The 21,893-nt window shown below is 38.2% G+C and overlaps 2 protein-coding genes across 2 annotated transcripts in view; both read left to right on the top strand.

Annotated features, from left to right (window-relative positions):
* The window catches only part of LOC109072460 (AP2-interacting clathrin-endocytosis protein-like), a 37,889-nt gene extending 24,195 nt beyond the window's left edge, over nt 1-13,694 (top strand). The window contains exons 10-19 of the mRNA XM_042759187.1: nt 2,502-2,604; nt 3,249-3,431; nt 3,511-3,684; nt 5,259-5,388; nt 6,396-6,457; nt 7,349-7,934; nt 8,769-8,856; nt 8,960-9,081; nt 9,212-11,083; nt 12,783-13,694. Coding sequence (XP_042615121.1) covers nt 2,502-2,604; nt 3,249-3,431; nt 3,511-3,684; nt 5,259-5,388; nt 6,396-6,457; nt 7,349-7,934; nt 8,769-8,856; nt 8,960-9,081; nt 9,212-11,083; nt 12,783-13,312 — 3,850 coding nt within the window. The 3' untranslated portion in view covers nt 13,313-13,694. The remainder of the gene's footprint in view (nt 1-2,501; nt 2,605-3,248; nt 3,432-3,510; nt 3,685-5,258; nt 5,389-6,395; nt 6,458-7,348; nt 7,935-8,768; nt 8,857-8,959; nt 9,082-9,211; nt 11,084-12,782) is intronic.
* Nucleotides 13,695-19,063: 5,369 nt separating this feature from the next.
* si:ch73-389b16.1 lies at nt 19,064-21,327 on the top strand. Its single transcript, XM_042758194.1, has 2 exons — nt 19,064-19,606; nt 20,396-21,327. Exons 1-2 carry the CDS (start codon nt 19,405-19,407, stop codon nt 20,611-20,613), a joined length of 420 nt encoding a protein of 139 aa, XP_042614128.1. The 5' UTR covers nt 19,064-19,404; the 3' UTR covers nt 20,614-21,327.
* The last annotated feature ends 566 nt before the right edge of the window (nt 21,328-21,893 follow it).

Here is a 21,893-nt window from a genome sequence, read left to right as displayed (position 1 = left end):
ATATATATATATATATATTTAGTGAATTGTTGGCCTTCAGGAAAGTATGTTCATTTACTGTACATGTACTTAGTACTTGGTAGGGGCTCCTTTTGCTTTAATTACTGCCTCAATTCGGCGTGGCATGGAGGTGATCAGTTTGTGACACTGCTGAGGTGGTATGGAAGCCCAGGTTTCTTTGAGAGTGGCCTTCAGCTCATCTGCATTTTTTGGTTTCTTGTTTCTCATTTTCTTCTTGACAATAGACAATAGAGAATCTATGGGGTTCAGGTCTGGTGAGTTTGCTGGCAGTGAATGTTTGTGGCTTAACCTCCTTGTGAAGGGTGTCAATGATTGTCTTCTGGACAACTGTCAGATCAGCAGTCTTCCCCATGATTGTGTAGCCTAGTGAACCAAACTGAGAGACCATTTTGAAGGCTCAGGAATCCTTTGCAGGTGTTTTGAGATGATTAGCTGATTGGCATGTCACCATATTCTAATTTGTTGAGATTGGTGGGTTATTGTTAAATGTGAGCCAAAATCACCACAATTAAAAGAACCAAAGACTTAAACTACTTCAGTCTGTGTGCATTGAATTTAATACACAAGTTTCACAATTTGAGTTGAATTACTTAAATAAATGAACTTTTCCACGACATTCTAATTTATTGAGATGCAACTGTTGTTCTGTTTACTCGCTCTCACAACATTCTGTTTCTCAATGCCTCAAAACATATGCAAACCAGCAAAAATTAAATTTTTACTAAATCTTTCTCCAGCACCTTATGGACTTGATCTTACATCTTTGCCAAGTCTGGGTTTAATTAATCTTTTTAAAGCATTGAAGTTTTGCACATCAGTGTTTATTTGTATTTATTTATTCATTTTTTAAATTTATTTTTTCTTGTGTTTGTGTGTTTCTTTAGAAAAGTATGTAAAAAAGGGACCTATAGGCAGTACAAAAAGACTCATTTGAAAAAAAATTCTTCCATCTTTAGATTGTGGTGCCCATGCAAAAAATTTCCCAATAAAATCGTTCCTCTTTGATTTTACTCTAATTTTGTAGGGGTAACACAAATAGGTAGAAATATTAATAAGTATGTGTCACAAGATTCTTTGACTGACAAAAAAAAAAATATTTGACCATTAATAATTTACTACCATCTCCATTTCTTAATAAGTCAACTTTGTCAAATACTTCCCTTTGCTTTAAACTCAGCGCACTGCGGAAAACCAGCTCAGAGAAGCGGTTGAATGTAGGTCGGGATTTTTCCAGTGCCTCAGAGATAGAAAGAGAGAGACTGTGTGTGTGCGTGTGTGTTGTTTCTGTGATGTTTTGGTGCTGCCTTCGCTGCTGGTAGGAGGGTGAAGAGTCACGCATCAGGTTGAGAAGCTCTCAGTACAGCATCAATGATCTGATGGTATAAGATCAGCGCAGCACTGCTGCTTTCAGTTCAGTACAAGTCCAGTGCCAGCTGTACCTGCTGCCCTAGTGTCACTTACCTAGATCATTGGGATAACTCTCCCAGAAATAACATTTTATTTGTATAGAGCTTTTCACAATACACATAGTTTCAAAGCAGCTTTACAGAAACTCATGTTAATGTTTTTAATACCTAAATGCTTCATATAGTTCACATGTAGAAGGTTACAGCAGTATTTTTCTCACTGGCATAAATTATCAGCCAGTTGAGATTTGCTATCAGTATGTAATGCTTTATAAGTATACTGTATGTATATGTGTAAAGTTGGATATATACGTATAATAATTTATGTTTAGTTATTTGTTTTACAGTAATCTTGAGGATTGTGACACATGACAAACCTAATAATTGTTAGGTATTGTTTATCACAGTCATGATTTAAGATTTTGGTTGTTTTGCCCACCCTAAGCAGTTCTGTCATCATTTTCACATGCTGTTGGAAATGTTTTTTCTTCTCTTGTTTGAACACAGATGTTTGGCATGAATATTTAACAGATTTTATCTTTTTTTTATATTGACAGATTTATGCTGACAAGATCCAAAAAAAAAAAAGACAATAAAACAGTAAAAGTGCTACAAAAGGACTCCATATGACTAGTGCACTATATTCCAAGTTTTCTAAGGATGCATGCATGACAGCTTTTGTGTGAGGAACATGCAAAATCTGAAGTTTTACTAATAACCTTAACACTTTTATGGTACAGTTTTGTGCTTTTTGAAGTCTGACAGAATAAATTATTACTGTGCCATACTGGTTGTATGGAGTAGACTGGACATTCTTCAAGACGTCTCCTTTTGTGTTACCTACACACACACACTAACACACACATACAAAAATACAGTTTTGGAATGACACAAAATTAGGTAAATTATGAAGGAATTTGAAGGATTTTTTTTTTAAGCTACGGTGGTCAAAAGTTACTTTTGTAGGTTAGAATTGTGCAGCAAGTAAGTTTTAAATTTGACTTATTTCTACTTGAAAATGGAAGCAATAAAAAATAAAAGCTTACGCTCAGTGATGTGTGTTTCGATCCACAGATGGGTAGCTGAGCACTTTGTGAAGTGCTGGTCAGAAAGGAATTTTGCCCTCCTCCCTTCAGAACTACAGAGAGATTGCCTTAATACTGTCACCAAAAACATGGTGTGTAATACTCAAAGACAAAATTGTTTTCTATTATGGTGGATACTTTCCTTTGACTGAGTTTTTATACAGATCTAATGATACTGAATTATTCAGTATATTTACATGCAATTTTTTTAGTGGGAAACAGCATAGACAACAACCTATATTTCCCTTCATTCCTTACTGTCCTTCTGATTCTGTCTGCATCCTATAGTACAATAAGACATTGTTGAGATGAGCTGTGGCCTTTGTTTTGAGGGTGGCTATCGACTAAAGAGCAATTAGAGGACTTGATTGAGTGGTTTTGTGTCTGTGTGCGCGTTAAACCCACAAACAGCTCATTCACTTAACATAGTCTGGCAGTCCCCTAAATTTCTCTCACGCACACACACAGAAACACAGACCCAGAACTTCGGCAGCTGCAGCCAGCCAAGTGTAGTTGTATAACACTGGGTTTTCCCCCTCCAGTCTCCAGTTCCAGCCTTGATGTAAATCACTGCTGAAGCAAATTGGATTACACTAGGAAATTTGCAGTCAGTCAGAGTTCAACCAGCATGTGTCAGAAGAAGCAGGGAAGATGGATTCTATGAATAAGACAGTGTTTATGATGATGTTTTTCCAGATGGTGCCGAGTATGTGTGTAATATTGTGATGTGTTTCAGACGGTGCAGAGTGTAGTATCTGTGCTGTGTGGCAGCGAGCAGCTGATTGGCAGCCTGCCGGAGGTGAAATGGGCCAAGCAAGTGCTGAGTCTGGCTAGTGAACTGCAAGAAGAGTGTCTGCAGATGATTGTCACACACCTGCCCCAGGTCACACACACCGCTGCCTTCCATGACCTCCGAAGGGTACGACCAGTTGGTGATGCTTAGGCATAAGATATAAGATGTCTTGTCAGCTATGACAGTCAGACATGTCCCATTTCAGAGAGAGGAGTTCACACGTGACCCTACTCTACTAAGGAAGGTGTGCATAGCTGTGCGGGAGGGCGTTACTGTGGAGAACTGCTGTGACCTCTTTACTGCTGTGAACCGACTGAGTGGTGACCCGACTGAGGTAGACATTATCACAGAAGATCAAGCCAGTCAGGAGGAAGTGAAGGTAAACTAAGAAACAGAACACTACAAGCCAGCATTTAATTAAAACTCAGATCATTTAGTAAATGAATAATTTTTTTTTATTGATCCAAACAAGACGGCGTCCTATATCCACACAAAACAGCGGAGAAGCTAATACGTTTGAACGAAAAGCATAGTAGGATTTCGTAAATAATTATAAAATAATTATTTGGAATATAATTATGTATTTTACAGAAATAATTTGTTTTACATAATTATTCATTCTACAGAAATAGTGTTTAAAAGAATGTTTTAGTGCAGAAATATCGGTTGTTTTCACCTTCACTTGTTTTGATTTGAATACATCACCATCATCTAATCAGACGGTCATATGTGGTCAGGCTGCAAAAGTTTGAATATTTTAACTCAAAAGAACAGCCATTTCAGACTTTCAGTCATTACATTTTCATAAAGAATTGAAAACTTTTTTTTTTTTTTTTGAATAACATGCACTAATAAATACTTGAATTTAAAAAGTACATTATGATTTCATGTTGATTTTAATCTGTTAACTGCACACACACACAAATATTTGGGTTGAACTGTTCTGGAACAGTGTTGTAACTACAATTTAACCACTGATTTCTAGTTGTGTCCTCTTTTGGAAGACCAAACAAAGTATTTTCGCTTTCACAGCGAAACACAGCTTCTCCACAACATGGCAGCGGCAACAATACTACAGCAAGAATCAAAGTTACTCCTCCTTTCTTTGCGTGAACATTTGGGCGCTGTTATGCAAATCTTCCCACACAGTGACGTATATCTGGGGGCATTTTAGGAGGGCGTGGACGAGTCTCAACTTTTAAATAGAATATCTCTTTGGGTTTGAGACTTTGCAACTTTAGGGATCTTATCTATGCACAAACAGCTTGTAACACTCCAAAGAGAAAGGAAAACTTGAAATCGCATCATATGACCCCTTTAATGGCACGTGTACAAGGCGCTTTATTTGATCCTGGGATTTAAACTCACCTTTAATGTACGTGGCCAGGCTGGATTACAGTAAAGTGACACTACAAATAGAAAAGGTCATGGTTAAAAACTCCCCCTCTCATGGCTTATGGTCTTACTCTGTCATTTTCTGTTTTTCTTTATTTCTCTCTGTCCATCTCTGTCACTTCCTGTCTCTTTGTGAGTTAATTCACATCCCAGGGGAAATGGCAGAATGGATTAGTCTGAGAAAGACCAAGAGTCGTGGGTGTGGCCATGTCTAATCTGGCTCTCTGTCCATTATAGAGGAAAGCAGGGAGGGACGGGGGAGAAATGAACTCTGGATGGAAAGTCTGAGGCAGAATGCAGAGGTTATTTTTTAATGAACATTCGGTGAAGAAGGCGGGAACACAGACGTCTGCTAGTGACATTATCCATTTAGCTGGAGAGGATCCTGTTATGCGTAGAGGGAGGCAACAGCGATCGGTTGCCAAGACAACCAGCCTTTGAAGCAGCTGCTGATTCGCTCCTGTTCTCCTGCTGTTGTATCCACCCTCCCTCCTTCTCTCTCTCTTTTTCTCGGACTGACTTGCTCACCCTCTCTCACTCATTCTGTCCCTCCGGTAGCCATTCAGGCGTGAGCTGTGCTCGCTGCGCACAAAGCTCTGGACCTTCCTGCTTCAGTCCTTCTTTGCAGTGCGGCACACACAAGGATGGGACGCACTACAACCCAGATATCGAGAAAAAATACTTGCAGGTAAGCAGAGGAAGGAGAAAAGGTAAGAATTTAGCAATAGAAAAAGAAAGGGGAGTGGAAATTACATGTAAATAATGTGGGAAGATGGTAAAGAATAAAATAAAAAAAGGAAAACGAGAGAGAAAAACATAAGAAATGAACAGCTTTCAATGGAAGCTCAGTGTTCAAAACCATGCAGCTGTCATGTTCATGTGTGGAGGAAGAGGGGAGTGTATTTTTTTTTTTTTAGTGGTCCAGTGCAGTGATGAAGAGCCCTCCTTTGCATGGATAGTGGGTAGCCAGTGCGAGTGAGAGAAACCCCACTGGATACCCTCCAGCTCCTGTCAGTCCATCAGCACAGCCATCAGAACAAATGCTTTGAACATTGAGAGCTAGAATACAGTTGCATCAAAACATTAAGCATTTCCAGAGGGGGTTGGGGAATAATGGGGTCCATGATTAGATACAATGGGTTTTGTGGTGTTGTATTCTGCAGGTGGAAATATATATGTTAGTGCATAAATTATTCATTGCTTTGGGTGTCATGGTTGTGCTTGCATTCTGCTTTCCCTCACATATGTAAAGGCATGCAAATGCAGTGCCTCGTATGCAAAGCTTACGCCATGTAACAGCAAACGCATTCTTTCATTGAAGCTGTTTGATCTATGATTTGGTTTTGGGGGATGACAGCAGTGAAATCAGAGCTTAATTGTATTGCTGGGAAGGAAGCCTAGATATTTAGTTTTTTGTTTTTGTTTTTCTGATGATTTAAAGAATGCTCTGTGAGATGATCAATGGCTAGATCTGAGCTGAAGGAGTAGGAAATCAGTGGTTCTCTGCAGAACTGCACTGCCACTATTACTGATTGGGGTTGTGACTGATTGCAAGTCTGCAAGTATTTACATGTCTGATTGGGAAAATGTTTGACAAATGTTGATTATGCAGGAGTGGATGTTCTAATTAAACTGAAGCTGTCTGTAATCTAAAATTAGCCTTTACTTTCTTCCTCCCTCCACCAACCCTCTCAGCTGCACTTGATAAAGGAGACTGTAGACGGCTTGGAAAAAAACCTGTGCTCACCAGCTCTCAGGTAATCTTTTATTCTGTTGCTAAACTGAAAAAAACGATAGGCTGTGTACAGATAGTTTGGCCCAGGTTGATTAATCAGCCAATATTTAGTCATTTTGAGGTTGTCTGCATCAACCAATAAACAGAAGTAATCTTTTTTATATTCTTTTTTTATATAATCTCTTTTATTATTATTATTATTATTATTATTATTATTATTATTATTATATTGAGTAAATATTCTGTAAAACATGTTCTTTTAAAGTAAATTCAACAGTCCTATTTGCTTTCATTAAATTGTAAATGTATCTATCTGCATTATTTCAGCCATTCTCCTTTCTAGATATCTATATCAGCATCAGCCATTTAAATACCCAATATTAGTTCACCACTTGAAATAAAGTAACTGGCATAGGCTCTGCTGTGAGTTTTCATTTACTGAAAGACAAGCTGATTAAACTGAAATTTTAGGGCTGTTAGCTGAGAGCTGTCTCATCACAACAAAGTTAAGGTTGATTCAGGAAATAAGCTGCAGAATTACTGATCCTGAAAACATAGTTGGATTCCCTGTGAAAAAATATTTTTTTAAAGAGAAGGTAAATATTTGTTTAATTATTTTTATTCTTTATAAGAGTCCCATTCTTTAAGGATGAAAGAATCATATAAGCTGTATTACAGTTGTCACTATGAATCTTGAAGCTGCTGTTGTCAACAATAAGGATGGCCTGTTAGCCCATAAAAAGTAAAAAATGGAAGAATGTGCTTTTTAGCCTTTTAATCCAAAGATTCTGGTTTTGTGCTTTATAGTCTTGTATGTCTGAGATTACTGTATCAAATGGGTTGCTGATCTGATTAACAATGAGCAAAGCCATCACAGTCTTTCGTTCTCTCTCGGTCTCTCTCCCTTCTGCAGCAGAAACCTACAAAATGCCTCTCGGGCACTTCATCTCCATGTGATAGCCCTACTCATCCTCCTATTAAGGTATCACAGGGTCCACGTGCTTCCCCTGCAAGATCTGTAGCTGCAGCATCAGGCACCATGAAGTCTGATGCTTTGGGGCCAACAGCTCACACAGCTCCTGGGAAGACAAAAGCTAGTAACAACGCCTCACTCAGAAGTAAAAATGATAAGGTTAAGCCAACTCAAACGCCAGCTAAAACCAAGACTACGTCTACTGTTAAACCAGTGTTGAATGGGACTGGTGGTGGTGCTCCACGGGACTATTCCACCACTTCAGGTGCCCGTGGTTCACCCACAAGGAAGATGGTGCTGGACAGGAAACCAAACCCAGGAGCAAGGCCAAAGTCTTCTTCTGCTGGGTCTGATCTCTTGGCAGGCCAGACTAAAGGAGCAAAAGTGCAGAAGGACACAATGTCAGGGAAGGATTTGCCTCAGGAAACGGCCAGCAATGCTCAGAATACCCCATCTAACTCTGGCAGCACCTCACCAGACAACAGTGCTGGCAGTCCACGAAAGAATGGCCACAGTACACCGACAGGTAAATTTACCTTGATTCATCATGGTACCTTCACACTACACGTCACTTAATAAAACTCTACTACATCTCAAGTTAGTCCTTGTTTTACTGTGAAAAGCCAGAGCCAGTAAAACCGTTTGAGCAGGAAATCAGACCTGAAACAGCCTTTAAGTCTGTGTAAGTCAAGAAGCTATCCTCAGTTTCTCAGATTAGCTCCTTATATTAGAGATAACCCCCTCAGGTTTACTCTTCTGTCCCTGTAAGTAAAAGTTAATGAATAGTAAGATCTGTGCTTCTGAGTTTTAATAAAAGTTAGAAAATTAGAACAGGAAAGGAAGGATAGGAAGAGAAGGAATGTACTGCAGTTGACGGTGAAAAATTCTGAATCTTGAAATCCAGGTAAAAATGTAGATATCTCTCTTCTTTACCTGCTCATTAGCTGGCATCACTTAGAGAGTCTTTGCTCAGCAGAGTAGGTTTTAGCAGGGTATGCCAGAGTTAGCTCGTCATTAAGCTGCTTAGCACTACTAAATTTATACATGCCTGTTACCTTGCTCACAGTTCTTAAGGAATGTAGGTTTAGATAGCACAGAGGTTCTGCAGGACATAAACCAGTTTACAATAAGGTACAACAAATATCACAATTCTTATTTTTATTTTTGTCATGTGTTGAGATCAGGATTGTGATGGATAATGCTCTGTTTAATTAGATTCATGGGCTATACATTAAACAAAATTATGCTTGATTAGCTTGAAATAGTTTTTAAATAACTATATTCTGTGTTGTCAACATGTAATGTCATTTATAAAAATGTTGTGTTGTTGTAAAAACTCAGTAATCTTTTAAAATTGTAGGTCTCAGGTCGAAACTTCAAGCCAAGGCAACAACAAAATCTCCTCTGACAAAACCTGCTCAAAAAACAGACACTGACAAGACTAGCAGGTGAGTTGTTCTGTGAACAATCAGATTGTGATCCTCACACTTGTACCACAATCTCCACTTTCTTCCATCTGATAATCTTTGGTTCTTAATTGTGTTGCTACAGCCCCATTAACAAGTCAAGCAAGACTAAACCTATCATAACCAGCCGTGCAATACCTGGAATTCCTACATCCCACTCAGATCCAAAGAGCAAAAGCACTGTGTCAGGCCTTTCAGAGAACCATGGTAAGTAATACTCAGACTTCAGATCTAATAATAATAGATCGTACTAAGCGGAGATTGTAGATAATAGAAACTAATAGTCATTTATTAACAGTAACAAGTTCACGTCTTGTCTGTTTCCGCTTTTAAACAGCTTCATCCAGACCTGGTCCATCCAGACCTGGTACTTCTAGAAAGCCTGCCTCCCCAAGAAAAGAGGTAGAGAAAAATATATCTAAACCTGCAGCTACAAAGAAGACCACAAAAGCCATCCCTGAGTCAAAGCCCAGTATCAAAGCTTCCACGTCTTCCTCCAGGCAGTCACCTGCTGCCCCAAACAAAACAGGACCTAAACAGAAGGCTCCAGATACACTTCCAACAAAATCATCTCCAAAATCCTCAGGGGCAGTCAAAAACCCAACTCCTGCTGGCTCTAAAAAGCCAGGCATTGCTGTGAAAGATTTGGTATCCAGCCCTAAACATTCAGACTTAAAAAAGGTCACTCAGCAATTGAAACCAGCTTCTGCTGAAGGTAAGACAAGAAGCAAGGAACTGTTTACATCTTCTCTCGAGAGTTCCAAAGTTGTTCCTTCCCTTGAACAGCATTCACTAGTCAGCCCAGCTGTACTAGACCAGCCAGAAGCAGTCCCCAAGGTAATATCAGCCACTTCCACTAAGGTTCAAGATATGGAGAAAATCAGTGATCTAGTGAGTAAATTAAGTAGCAAAGAGATGAAGACTCAATCAGTAACTCTGGACTTACATACATATACTCCTGGACAGAGTGAGGTGAGCGGAAATAAATTGGCCACAGGTAATGCCATTCCACCCCATGTCACGGGACCAGACCGAGGCCTCAATTCCATGAACTCCTCAAAGGACTCAGACTACCCTCCCGTTACACCTCGCAGTTTAGGGAGCATTGAGACACCCCTAGAGGACTCATGGAATGGGCTTCATCCCCAAATTAGCCCGGAGTCAGAGACTGGCAGTTCCACTACTTCTTCTGATGACATAAAGCCACAGTCAGAGGATTATGATGCTGGCGGCTCGCAGGATGACGACTGTTGTTCCCATGAGCGTGGGGTTTCAAAGTGTGGGACAATGCGTTGCCCTGACTTCCTGGGTCGCAGCAGCAGTGACACCAGTACACCTGAGGAGCTCAAGATGTATGAGAGCGGAGCTGGACTACATGTGGAAGTACGCCTCAGAGGACGAGAGGCAGAGACTACAAGTGAAGAAGAGGTAGGGCGTCAAAGACCACGATCCTGGATTAGAAAGGACGAGGTGCCAATGGAGGAGGAACCTTGTGAAATGGATACTACAATAAAAAACTTGAAGGGTGTCCAGGACCACCAGCTTTTCTCCTCTGAAGAAGAAGAGGAAGAGGAAGAAGAGGAGGAGACTGAAGATGAAAGATCGGAAGTTGAGGTGTTACCGAGGAGAATGGCTCCCCCAATTGCCGAGCCCCCGCCACCATTTCAAGGTATTGTCAACCTAGCATTTGAAGATCCTGCAGAACAAGAGAATGAGCAACCAGAGTACCATTCAGCTTCCAACTTCCGTCGCTCTGTTTTACTCTCGGTGGATGAGTGTGAGGAACTTGGATGTGAAGAAGGAGGTGCCCAGACTCAGACACACCAGTCGAGTGATTCCTTTACACATGGCGATGTCTTTGACAGTGAACCTCACAATTCTCAAACAGACTACTGCTCCCAGCAGTCCACAAACACAGTAAGGGGCAACCATATCTCCAACCAACAGGAAAACGAACAGGAGCCCAAACCCACAGGAGTCCGGGGATCTCCACAGGAGGATAGTACATGTAATCAATCAGATGCCTCTGTGCAAGACAAAGATACCAGTGATGTTCCTGTTCAGGAGCGCCCTAGTTACCTGGACCTCCGGTTGGCGGAACAGTATGGCAATCTCCAGTCCAAACATATAGACAGCAGAAAAGCCGACTTACGGCTAGACTTACCTGAGCCGCAGCTGACTGCGAGCTCACCTGCGAACTCTCCAGCAGGTAATGTATAACGTTAGAGCCCAAATCCCCCGACTGCAGCCACAGAAACACCCACTCACAGTCTTCCATCCTGACCCATTCAGCTTAAATATTCAGACAATTCCTTTGACTTCCAATCATCTTCAATGGGGTCAATCTTGATAGCTCATTGATTTAGATAGTAACACACTACTGCCTCCTTTTCCACCTTCCTTTCGGTCTCTTATTTAAATGTCTTTACTTTGCAATCTAATATTTCAATAAGCTATACACAAAACTTAACTGTCTTCTCTGAGGCACTATGCCCTAAATAACTCAACTAACAAGTTTACATGCTTTACAGTAAAATAAATATCTGTGTGTGGTTAAGTCTGTTATGTGGCATGGCTGGGCAGTCACAGTTGTACCAGTGCACTTAAGTCCTCAGTAGTTTTTGTTTGTTTTGTAATTATCCATACTGAATAGTAAGCTTCTTCCTCATAGGCTTCTTCCTCGTAGGCTAATATGTTGACTTTTCCATAAGATATACATATATATATTATGCACAATTATACAGTGAGCTAAGCTTCCTTTTAATATAATACACATAAAGGACTACAAACTCTGCAGAGACCATGTTGTTTTGATTGTGTTAGACTTATATATATATATTTTTTATACTCAATATCAATGTTGAGTGTTTTTTTGTCTTATTTTTCAAGGCTCCATCTGTTAAGTCACCAAACCAGGAAATCTTGCATGCTAATGCTGGGTTTTGTTATTGATTTTGTTCATTTATGAAATTCCATCTATGTTTGTATCCATTTTTGTGTTTTTGTTTTATATATTTATTTTATTTCTCATTCACAATATATCACACCATTTGTAGCTCTGCAGCAGATAACTATTTTCTCAACTCTAGATATTTATGTTGTAGATTTCTGTAGAACTAGTATTTTTTTTTTCTGTATGTTGTGTTTCTAGAAAAACAATCTCAAGGTTCTCCTCATGTCTCTCTTTTTTCACAATATTTCACACAATCACTGTTATTGTTTTTTTTGTTTTTGGTTGGGTTATCTTTACAAAAAGCATATCTTGCCTTTGCCAAGTAAAGCAATAAGGACTCTTTTTTTCCAGAATGGCCCTTATATATTCAGTGTATCTTTAAGTTAAGACTTAATAAGCATAAATTAAAAAACTAGACAATTTATATATTTTGTATGTGAACAAAACTTAAGTTATGCTGGAGATACAGTGGCTTGCAAAACATGCCTTTTACTGTTATAGCACTTGTGAACAAAAGAGACGCATTCAATGTAGGCTTTCCTCTGTGCATCACCTTTATGGCAGCTGTCCATCCTTTTCCTAAATTCAGAAGTTGCTCCATGGATAACATGGAAGGTCAAGAGTTGCTCCATGGAAAACTTTGGATTTGCATATCTGCTTAATTGCAATGCATGTGTCATTGAATCAAATCTTGATTAATGACATTGAAAAGTGCTAACTGCATAAGACAGAGTATGTTTTTTTCATGTTAAATCTTTAAAAGGATTCATATTTCAAGCTTGTCTTAACTGCATCATGAAGGACACAGTTGCAATAGGGGTGATTTTTTACATCACGTGGAGCTAGAAACAACGCATGTCTTCAAGAAAATTACTTTTTTTTTTTTTTTTTATTATTAAAGCCCACGTAAGGATAAAACACTTGGTCATTGTGCAGTATTGTCAATTATTTTTAGGGGACTTTGATGGTTGTGACACATTGGATCAAACCTGCACACATGACCGGCGGCCATCTAAAGCCCTGTCCCCCATTTATGAGATGGACCTGGGAGAAGCCCTCGAACAAAGCATGGATGCTGACAGTGATCCCCATCAGCAGGAGGCACATCAGGAGGGAAAAGGTGTGGAGACAGAGGACAATAAAGAGGAAGTGGACAATGAAGACAGTAAGTTTGCAGAGAAAGACTGGAGTCTGCTTCGACAGCTACTGTCTGACCAAGAATCCGATCTGGGCATCATAAACTCAGTCCCAGAGGATTTAAACCTTGCACAGTTCTTGATCAAGCAGACGTTGTCCTTGTCTCGAGACTGCTTGAATGAACAGGAATACTTGTATCATGAAAAGGACACATTTAAGCGCTGGGCTGAGCTTATTTCTCCACTGGAGGACTCCACCACCAGCATCACTGTGACCAGCTTCTCTCCTGAGGACGCTGCATCTCCACAGGGCGAGTGGACCATCGTGGAGCTGGAGACACATCACTGATGGCTCTGTGGACTGGAATACAGCCAATGTTTTGATAGGACTCTTTGGATTACTACATCCTTTCTTCCTTTCTTTGAGTGCTCATTTATTTTGGGGAGAAAGACAGATCAGTCCCCGCTTAAGTTAACCAGAATCACATCATTTTGTAAGGGGTACTGGAATAATGACCTCTGCAGTTGTTTTGCATGTGGGCAATTTTCTAAGTTGTATTGTTTACTTGATGGGTGTTGCTTGAATTTTTGTAGAATACCAAATATGCATTTTCCTGTTGCTCTTTTTGTCTCTGACGCTTCTAAAACATTTTGAACAGAGTGTAGAGAGTATGTGATTCTGGTTTACATTCATCGTTGTATTCAAGACAAAAAAAGCTGTGTTGTTTGAATTTTGCTGTCTTGTGATGACTTTCTCCTTGAAAGGTGATAACCACAAATAAACGAGTTTGGTTAGTTATATAAGGACAGTGCCATGCTGTGTTATGGGTTCATAGAGTGTCAGATGTATACACAGTATATAAGACACACATAAGACATTGTCCAAAAATGGTTTTATGGTTAATACATACTTGGGTTTAAAACATGACTTTGACTCGTGTTTTTTTTTTTTTTTTAGACTAATTAAAAGTTATGCACTTAGAATGGAAGTACAGTAAATAAGGCCAAGTTTGAGAGGATTAAAATGTGAATTTTAAAAAAAAAAAATTATAAAAAGCACTTATATTATTTTGGAATAGCAAGAAAAAGTGTTGGAATTTCTGGTTTACTGCAACTTTTTGAACAGGATGTGTATTTTTTTTTTCTAATTTTGTTTAAATATCATATTTTACCTACAACAAAATAAGTACAGTTTACCCTGATCTTTTACACCCCCCACAAGGTTCCTTCTCGAGCATCAATAAATGTTTTCACCTTTTGTAATAGTTGTGAATACAGTAAGTACATCAGTTGTTGTCAGTTGGAAAATGTGGATCTTAAAATCTTACAGTTCAAATATGCAGAATATTCTGGAAGCAAAACAAGCCTCACTGTAACCCAGATTTTTATTATAGATAGATAGATAGATAGATAGATAGGACACTGTAGACTTTAAAGGGATACTCCACCCCAAAATTAAAATTCTGTCATTAATCACTTACCCCCATGTAGATCCAAACCCGTAAAAGCATGGTTCGTCTTCTGAACACAATTTAAGATATTTTGGATGAAAACCGGGAGGCCTATGCCTGTCCCATAGACTGCCAAGTAAATAACAGTGTCAAGGTCTAGAAAAGGTATGAAAGTCATCGTCAGAATACTCCATCTGCCATCAGACACGCAATCTGGGTTATATGAAGCAACAGGAACACTTTTTGTAAGCGAAGAAAACAAAAATAACTTTATTTAACAATTCTTTTTTCAATGGTCTCCTCTGTGTCTCTCCATATCACCAGGATGCGCCACAAGGATGCGCTGTTTTCTTTCAAATCAAAGCTAAATACATGTAGAAACAGCGCATCCTTGTGGAGCAGATGATACAGAAGAGCATATGCAGCATACGGTGATATGGAGAGACACAGAGGAGACCGTTGACAAAGGAATTGTGGAATAAAGTCGTTATTTTTCTTTTCTTCACTTACAAAAAGTGTTCCTGTTGCTTCATATAACCCAGATTGCATGTCTGATGGCAGATGGAGTATTCTGACGACGACTTTCATACCTTTTATTAGGGCTGTGCAATTAATTGCATGTGATTGTTATGTGCATCTCGTCAGTAAAGCCGGTCCCGTGATTAGAAGTAAATCTCCATCACCTGCTTTCAAATTGAGTGGCATTCACTACTCGGAGCCATAATTCACTGACAATTAGGCAATATCGTGTTCATAATCGCAGATGAATCACATTCGAATTCGTACGCGATTTTCGCCTAGCTTGTCTGTTTACTACGGCTCTGTGTAGTGAATGACGCTCAATCTGAAAGCAAGTGATGGAGATTTACTACTAATCACAGGACTGGCTTATTGATGATTAATTGCACAGCCATACCTTTTATGGACTTTGACACTGTTATTTACATGGCAGCCTATGAGACAGTCACAGGCCTCCCGGTTTTCATCCAAAATATCTTAAATTGTGTTCCGAAGATGAACGAAGCTTTTACGGGTTTGGAACGACATGGGGGTAAGTGATTAATGACAAAAAATTTCATTTTGGGGTGGAGTATCCCTTTAAAGACAGAAGAAAGGTTGCCCATGCTATAAATCAGTCTGTTCTCCAGTGCTCAGATTAGCTGTGTGACATGAAGCACTGAAGTGAAAATCATTCATCTGTAGCACTGCAAAGTTAAAGTGACTTGCGAAGAATAATAAGCACACACTATACAGATTTGAACGAGGCCAGTAGTATCCGTCCTCAAAATCCTGCATCTCCAGAAAGACCTTTTTGAATCTATATACTTTTCTACATAATCTTTGAAAAGAAGTGTGGGAAAGGGTGCAATCATTTTTCACTTTATTTGCTACAGAAAGGAGGTACCAGTGTGCCAAACCACATCACCCTTACGAAAAAGAAGTTTATTCAAGTGTGCTATTAGTATACTTCTTTTAAACTAAAAATAGGAAAGTATGCTTTTAGTTTACTTTTTATGTACTTCTCAGAAATGGGCTTTATGTAGTTCTCAGAAATATACTTAAAATGACATTTAAGTATACTTTGACTTATACTTACAAAAAGTCTAAATATACTTGAACTATACTTAAGTATACTTAATAAAATAAACTTGAAGTATACTACTTTTTGGTAAGGGCAGCTACAAATCTGGGCCGGGCGACAATAAACAAAACATCAAACAGGATCTGCTGCTCTACTGCTAATTACTCACAACATAATCAGGTCAGCGGGACAAGGAGAGTGAGACTTGCTCGAATGTCTCCTACCAAATTTGTGTTAATGTGCTTTTGTCTGGATGTGCACAACCTTGCTTCTAAACACTGCTGGAGAAACTGGACTGTCTGCGATTTGCCTGTGGTGGTCTTATCTATCTTTGTCTCCACCTAGTGGAGTTATTTACTCCTTACGGTTGAAGAGCCAGAAGACCATAATGGCAGACTGTCACAAACAATTTGGGGAAAATGCTCTGACTATCCACTACTTATGGAAAAAAAAATCCATGTGCTTAACCAAAATGTAGTATAATGACTCGAAATGTAAGTTAGTATGCTAGGAGATCCATTGAGACTTTCCTATGTAATGCAAGGTTTTGTTTTGTTTTTTCAGTACCTTTACCCCATGTTAGAAATGCTCTTGATGAAAAAAGCAGAGATTATTGGTGGAATCGTTCAGTAACAGTGGATTTCAGTGTAAAAAGCTAGATGGCCATACCACTGATTGTATAAAATTGAAACCTTTTATTAATTATTTTCTCTTGGAAAAACATACACTTTAAATGTAATGTAATGTCACCTAATATGACAAGGGGACAGACCCTATTTAGAAACACAACCAGGAGTAACTGAGGAGTCTGTTAGTACAAGTTACTTAATCTACGGCTCATCCGTTCTCATGTAAAACTAAGTAATCCTCTTCAGGACTGCGACACCCACTGCCATTCGGCTAAACTCATTTGTCTTTTTAATTGCAAGTGAAGTTTCTGGAATCCACTGTGTTTCGCTGTCAGGAAGAATTCAGTCTGAAGCAGATGCACTGAAGCTGTAGTGAAGGTCGAGCCTGAAGCAGCTGCAGTTCAGAGCTGGAAAAGTATAAAGTGGACATCCTTATTCATTCCTCATTTCCTGCGAAAGAAATAGCCACACAAAGTCCTTCATAAAGTTACCAAATGCCAAAATAATAAACTAGCCAATAAATCCTCTAAGTTCTCCCTGTGAACCTCATTTCAACTGTGATGTTGACAGTGATTAAGTGTGTATCTTGGAGTTTTAAATTGACACCATATGCACCCTTGCCATATCGGACACATGACAGTTTAGATTTGTCAGTGTCAATTTAAAAATGATATACATCATCTCAATATCAATATTTTGCCTTGTAAGTCTACTTTTAACTACAACTTAATATAACGAGATGATCAAAGTAAATAAAGGCAGCTTTTTTCTTTGCAAGGAAGCACATGCCTGAGGCCCTGAGTCAAAATTAGTCATTTTTTCTTTCTTTCTTTTAATCAGTAGATCTCATTTGTGATGGTATAATACTCCCAGTGTTCAGCTGAAGAGTCAAGTGGGGGTTCGGTGGGTGTAACGAAATCTCTCAACCTCTTTCTTGGGTTAGCTTATTAACAACAATATTAATGTATTGGAAATTATTCTGATATTTGGTCATATTAGGATCTTCCAGGGACTCTGTGTGGTTATATGTGGCTTTAAAGATAAATCTGTGTCCAAGTGTATTTCCGTCACATACAGTGGGTGTATATATATATATATCACCCCCCTTTAAAATAATCACATTTTGTTGCTTTGCAGCCTGAAATGAGGACGGACACAGTTTTGTTTTATCTAGCTTTATTTTCCCAGTGCAACTTATAATAATATCCACCTCAACTTAAATGTGTATTCTGCAATAAAAAATATGTAATTATTTATTTATTTATATAAAAAATAACTTATTTAGGATAAAAATAATAATAATTAAATAACTGAGATCACACACAAAACCCAACATTGTTCACAATGTGTTGAAATTTTAAAACTAGAAATGTCAAATATCTACTTGCAATCTTATTTTAGTATTATATACTATTATAATATTGGTTCATATTTTTAAATTAGCTTTTATTTTTATATTTTCAGTTTTTATTTTAATTTTAATTTTGGTTTAGGTTTTGACAATTTTGTTATTTTGCCATTTTTATTTATTAATGTTTCTGCATAGCTTTAATACATTTGTTTATTTCAGTTTAGTTGCAACTTCAACTTATTTCAATTAGCTGTCAAGGCAACATGTCTAATTTTCATTTAATTTTTTTAGGTTTAAGTTTTTAATTTAACTTTTATTTTATTTTATTTTATTATTAGTAAACTATAACAATGCTGTCAGACACCACAGTAAGTTAATATAACCTTCATGTTGACATAACCAAAAATATAGCAGAGCTCCATAATCTGATCCCTGAATCATACTTAATAAACTGCATTATTCATCAGTCAACTTAAGCCTAGTATAAGTGCTCATGCTGTCCCAGATATTGAAACTCTTGTGCTAGCATGTGAGAAGGACACCCATCCTTTGTCTCCTGCTGACCATGGATGCTACCAACAAAGTGTTTGTGACTCATCACAAGACTGCCTCATTATAACTAAATAAACTGTCCTAAATAAGAGACTGAAAAGGGAAGGAAGCACTCCTGACAGAGCTAGGGCTTCTTTAATAATAGCCTATGGTTAAGACCAGTTATTTTTATTTCTATTGACATGAAGAGCTGCTGTGCTCTGCGCCGTGGTGCCCTCAGGCAGAGTCTTTAGGCTAGTCCTTATGTGTGTTCACCTGCACTGTGGATTTAAACATTTTAAAGTACTTATAAAATAATGATCTTTTTTTTAGGGGGAACTTATACATGAAAAATTCACATTTAACAGGAACATTTTGGTACTGACAAAACTAATGTGGAGTTACCCAGAATGCCTAGCTGTATTGTTCATTAGTGCATAGTGAAGTGTAAAAAGCCGCGTTGCTGAAGGCTGTGAATCAGGCTGGTCTCATGACTGCCACAATTCTCTATTCACTCTTTGTTTGTTTGCCTGCAGGTTAAATTTGCTCTCGATAACAAGTATAAAAGAAGACCATCTTCTCCTTTCTAGCAGAGAGACTATTTACAGTTACAGAACTGCTTTGGTTGATACAGAATACTTTAGATAAACTAAAAGACAGGGGAAATAGGCAAGCATTAGAAAAAAAAAAAAAAAAAAAAAAAAAAACAATGGCAGACTATCAGGAAACAGAATGACAAGGTAGTGGTTGAACATCATATAGTTGTCTTTCTTGTAGTATTTTGTGCTAAGTAGCAGGAAAATCAGGGTTGGAAGTGAAAAATTCCGTTTTAGTTGTCTTCTTTCTGCTAGCATTGTTAAGTGTTTGACCGTGTGCTTTTGTACACTGGCAGAGAAGATGAGTAAGTGTAAGAAAGAGTTGAGTGAGAGAGAGAGAGAGTTGAGTGAGAGAGAGAGAGAACGGCTGCTCATCCGCAGGGCCAGCGGAGCCAACGCCTCTCAGCTGGCTCATATGGAAAAGATGCTACAAGAAACCAAAGGCCTGCTGGAGAAGAAGACAGAGACGGATTCAGAAAGCAAAGCCTGTGGGGACACTATGGGTCTGTATTAGACTTATTTTCTGTGAATCTGAGCTTTGCATCACCAATTCACAATAGTGATCTGCACTTTACTTAGATTTTGTGTTTGTTTTACAGTAAAAAAGACAATTTTAAAACAAGAAACATTTGGTAACCAAAATTTAATAATCTTTCTATTTCAGATAAAATCTGTAGTGGAAAAGAAAAACTCAAAATATAACCTAATTATGAAATTAATAATAAAAAACTTTTTTATTTTTTGCAATGAACTTCAACAAATATATAAGATTTGTTTTCAGAGAATATATCTTGAATTAAGCTTATTGTTCTTACCCAATTAAATTCTTTTCTTCTCATTTTAAACATAACATTTCAGTGTTTTAAATGCTTTATTTATTTATTTAATTACTATTTTTTTTTTCTGTGTTTAGAAAAGTAAAAAAAAAAAAGTGGGTAATGATTTCAAAACGTTCTCTTAAGACTCAACAGTTCTAAGTACTGATGTCTAATTTCTAATACATTCCATAAATGGAGAAAAAAAAAAACATTCTTTACCTATTTATTTATTTATTTAAAACAAAAAATGGTACTTCTGGCTTCACTGTGAAACTTTTGAAACCTTTATTTTTAAGAGTGTGTATTAGGCTAGTTAAAAAGGTTGTTACCTCTTTTTAAAGATAGCCTAACAACTTTTTGTTGCTTCCTTACAAAGGCTGTATATCATGCTTTTCATGTTGACAAATGAATGTGTATTGTTATGAATGAATGAGTGCATGTTCAGACTCATTTGTCTATATGCTCTGGTCTTAGTGTCTGATCTGGAGCAGAAGGTCCAGCGCAGCAAGCGAGACCGTCGTAACTCTCTCCACCGCACACAGCTGCTGGAGAGTCAGATGAAGACGGTTCGCGGCGAGCTGGTTGGCACGCTTGACCACCTGCAGGAGCTGCGCAACATACTGCGACGCTCGCAGCAGAACGCAGAAGAGCGGGACGCAGCCATGCAAAAACTAGCTGCAGGGCTGAGGTGAGACACCACATGTCTGCCTGCAGTTCCTGGGTTACCACATCCATTCATCTCATCTTAAAGACTTTAAAGCACTGTTCCTCTGAAATATCTGTTTGACTGCACATCCAGAATGATGCTATTTTCACATTGGCTCATACATTCCTATGCAACCAGATGCTGTTGTAAAATCTATGTTAAATGATTGAAGCATGCCACAGTTATTTAAAGGGCGTGGTTTTATTCTCTTAAGATAGAAGTAGTTCTGTTTTGGCTGATGAGAACTCTGTTTGGTAGCATCCGGGTTTTATATCCTGTTGTCAGTGAAATGCAGCATTAAAGCATAATTTCAATCATATAAACAAATGTCTGTATAAGTATATAGACATCCATTGAATGCCTTGTTAACTTGTGTGACGGCTTCAGCCAAGTGTTTTTTTGTTTTTTTTTCTTCACAGGATTCGTTTTGTAAGACCACAGATTGTGTATAATGTCTTGTAGCTTTGAGTTGTTTCATATGTGATACCTGCAAGATCCAACATTCCTTAATATGAATGCTTTAGTCCTGTATACTCAGAGACTCAACTGCTTTTATCGTTTAATTTAATATATTGTTTATTCCTTTTACATGATCTGCAATATTACATGCTGTTTCAACATTAATATTAATCCCCAATTCACCAAGTAATGCTGATGTAGAATGTTTGTGTCTGGATACTCATTAAAATATCCATATGTCCTCCAGGTTGTACTTTATGAAAAGAAAACAGAAACATTATATCCATTTCAGTTGTGGATTTCCTCCACGTATCCTAAAGATCACTTTTTCATGTTGCTTTCGGGAGTTTTAGTATAAGATTGAATTTTAAATCTACTTTTCTTTCCTCCACTTTGAGTGAAGTTCTCTCAAACTTTGTGTCCTCATGCCACCCTTGTAAGTGAGATATAACACCACTGATCTGCCCTCACTCACCTTACGTTGAAAGGGTAATGGCCACATTTTATTAACTTAAGTAAAATATTGGCCATGTTGTACATGTTGTTTAAATGAGGCTTTTAAGATCAGGAATTGAATGTATTGCAGAGGAGGAAAAAATGGTAAATCACCTTGTCCTTTGGATTTAAGAGAATGAGATTAAACATTCAGAGGAGGACCTGCAAACAATGAAGGAATGAGAGATACAAAAAAAATCTAGACTGCTTTGAACCTCCTCTCCACTCATCCAGAACCTCTACGTACTATCAGCAACACCAGACACCACTGTTCATGCTGATACACGTTGAAAATCATGCAGCAAACATGCA

Source organism: Cyprinus carpio, chromosome A6 (assembly GCF_018340385.1).
Source record: "Cyprinus carpio isolate SPL01 chromosome A6, ASM1834038v1, whole genome shotgun sequence".
Classification (NCBI taxonomy): Eukaryota; Metazoa; Chordata; class Actinopteri; order Cypriniformes; family Cyprinidae; genus Cyprinus; species Cyprinus carpio.
The sequence above is the reverse complement of the archived record's forward strand: the minus strand, read 5'-3'. Positions and strand labels throughout refer to the sequence as shown.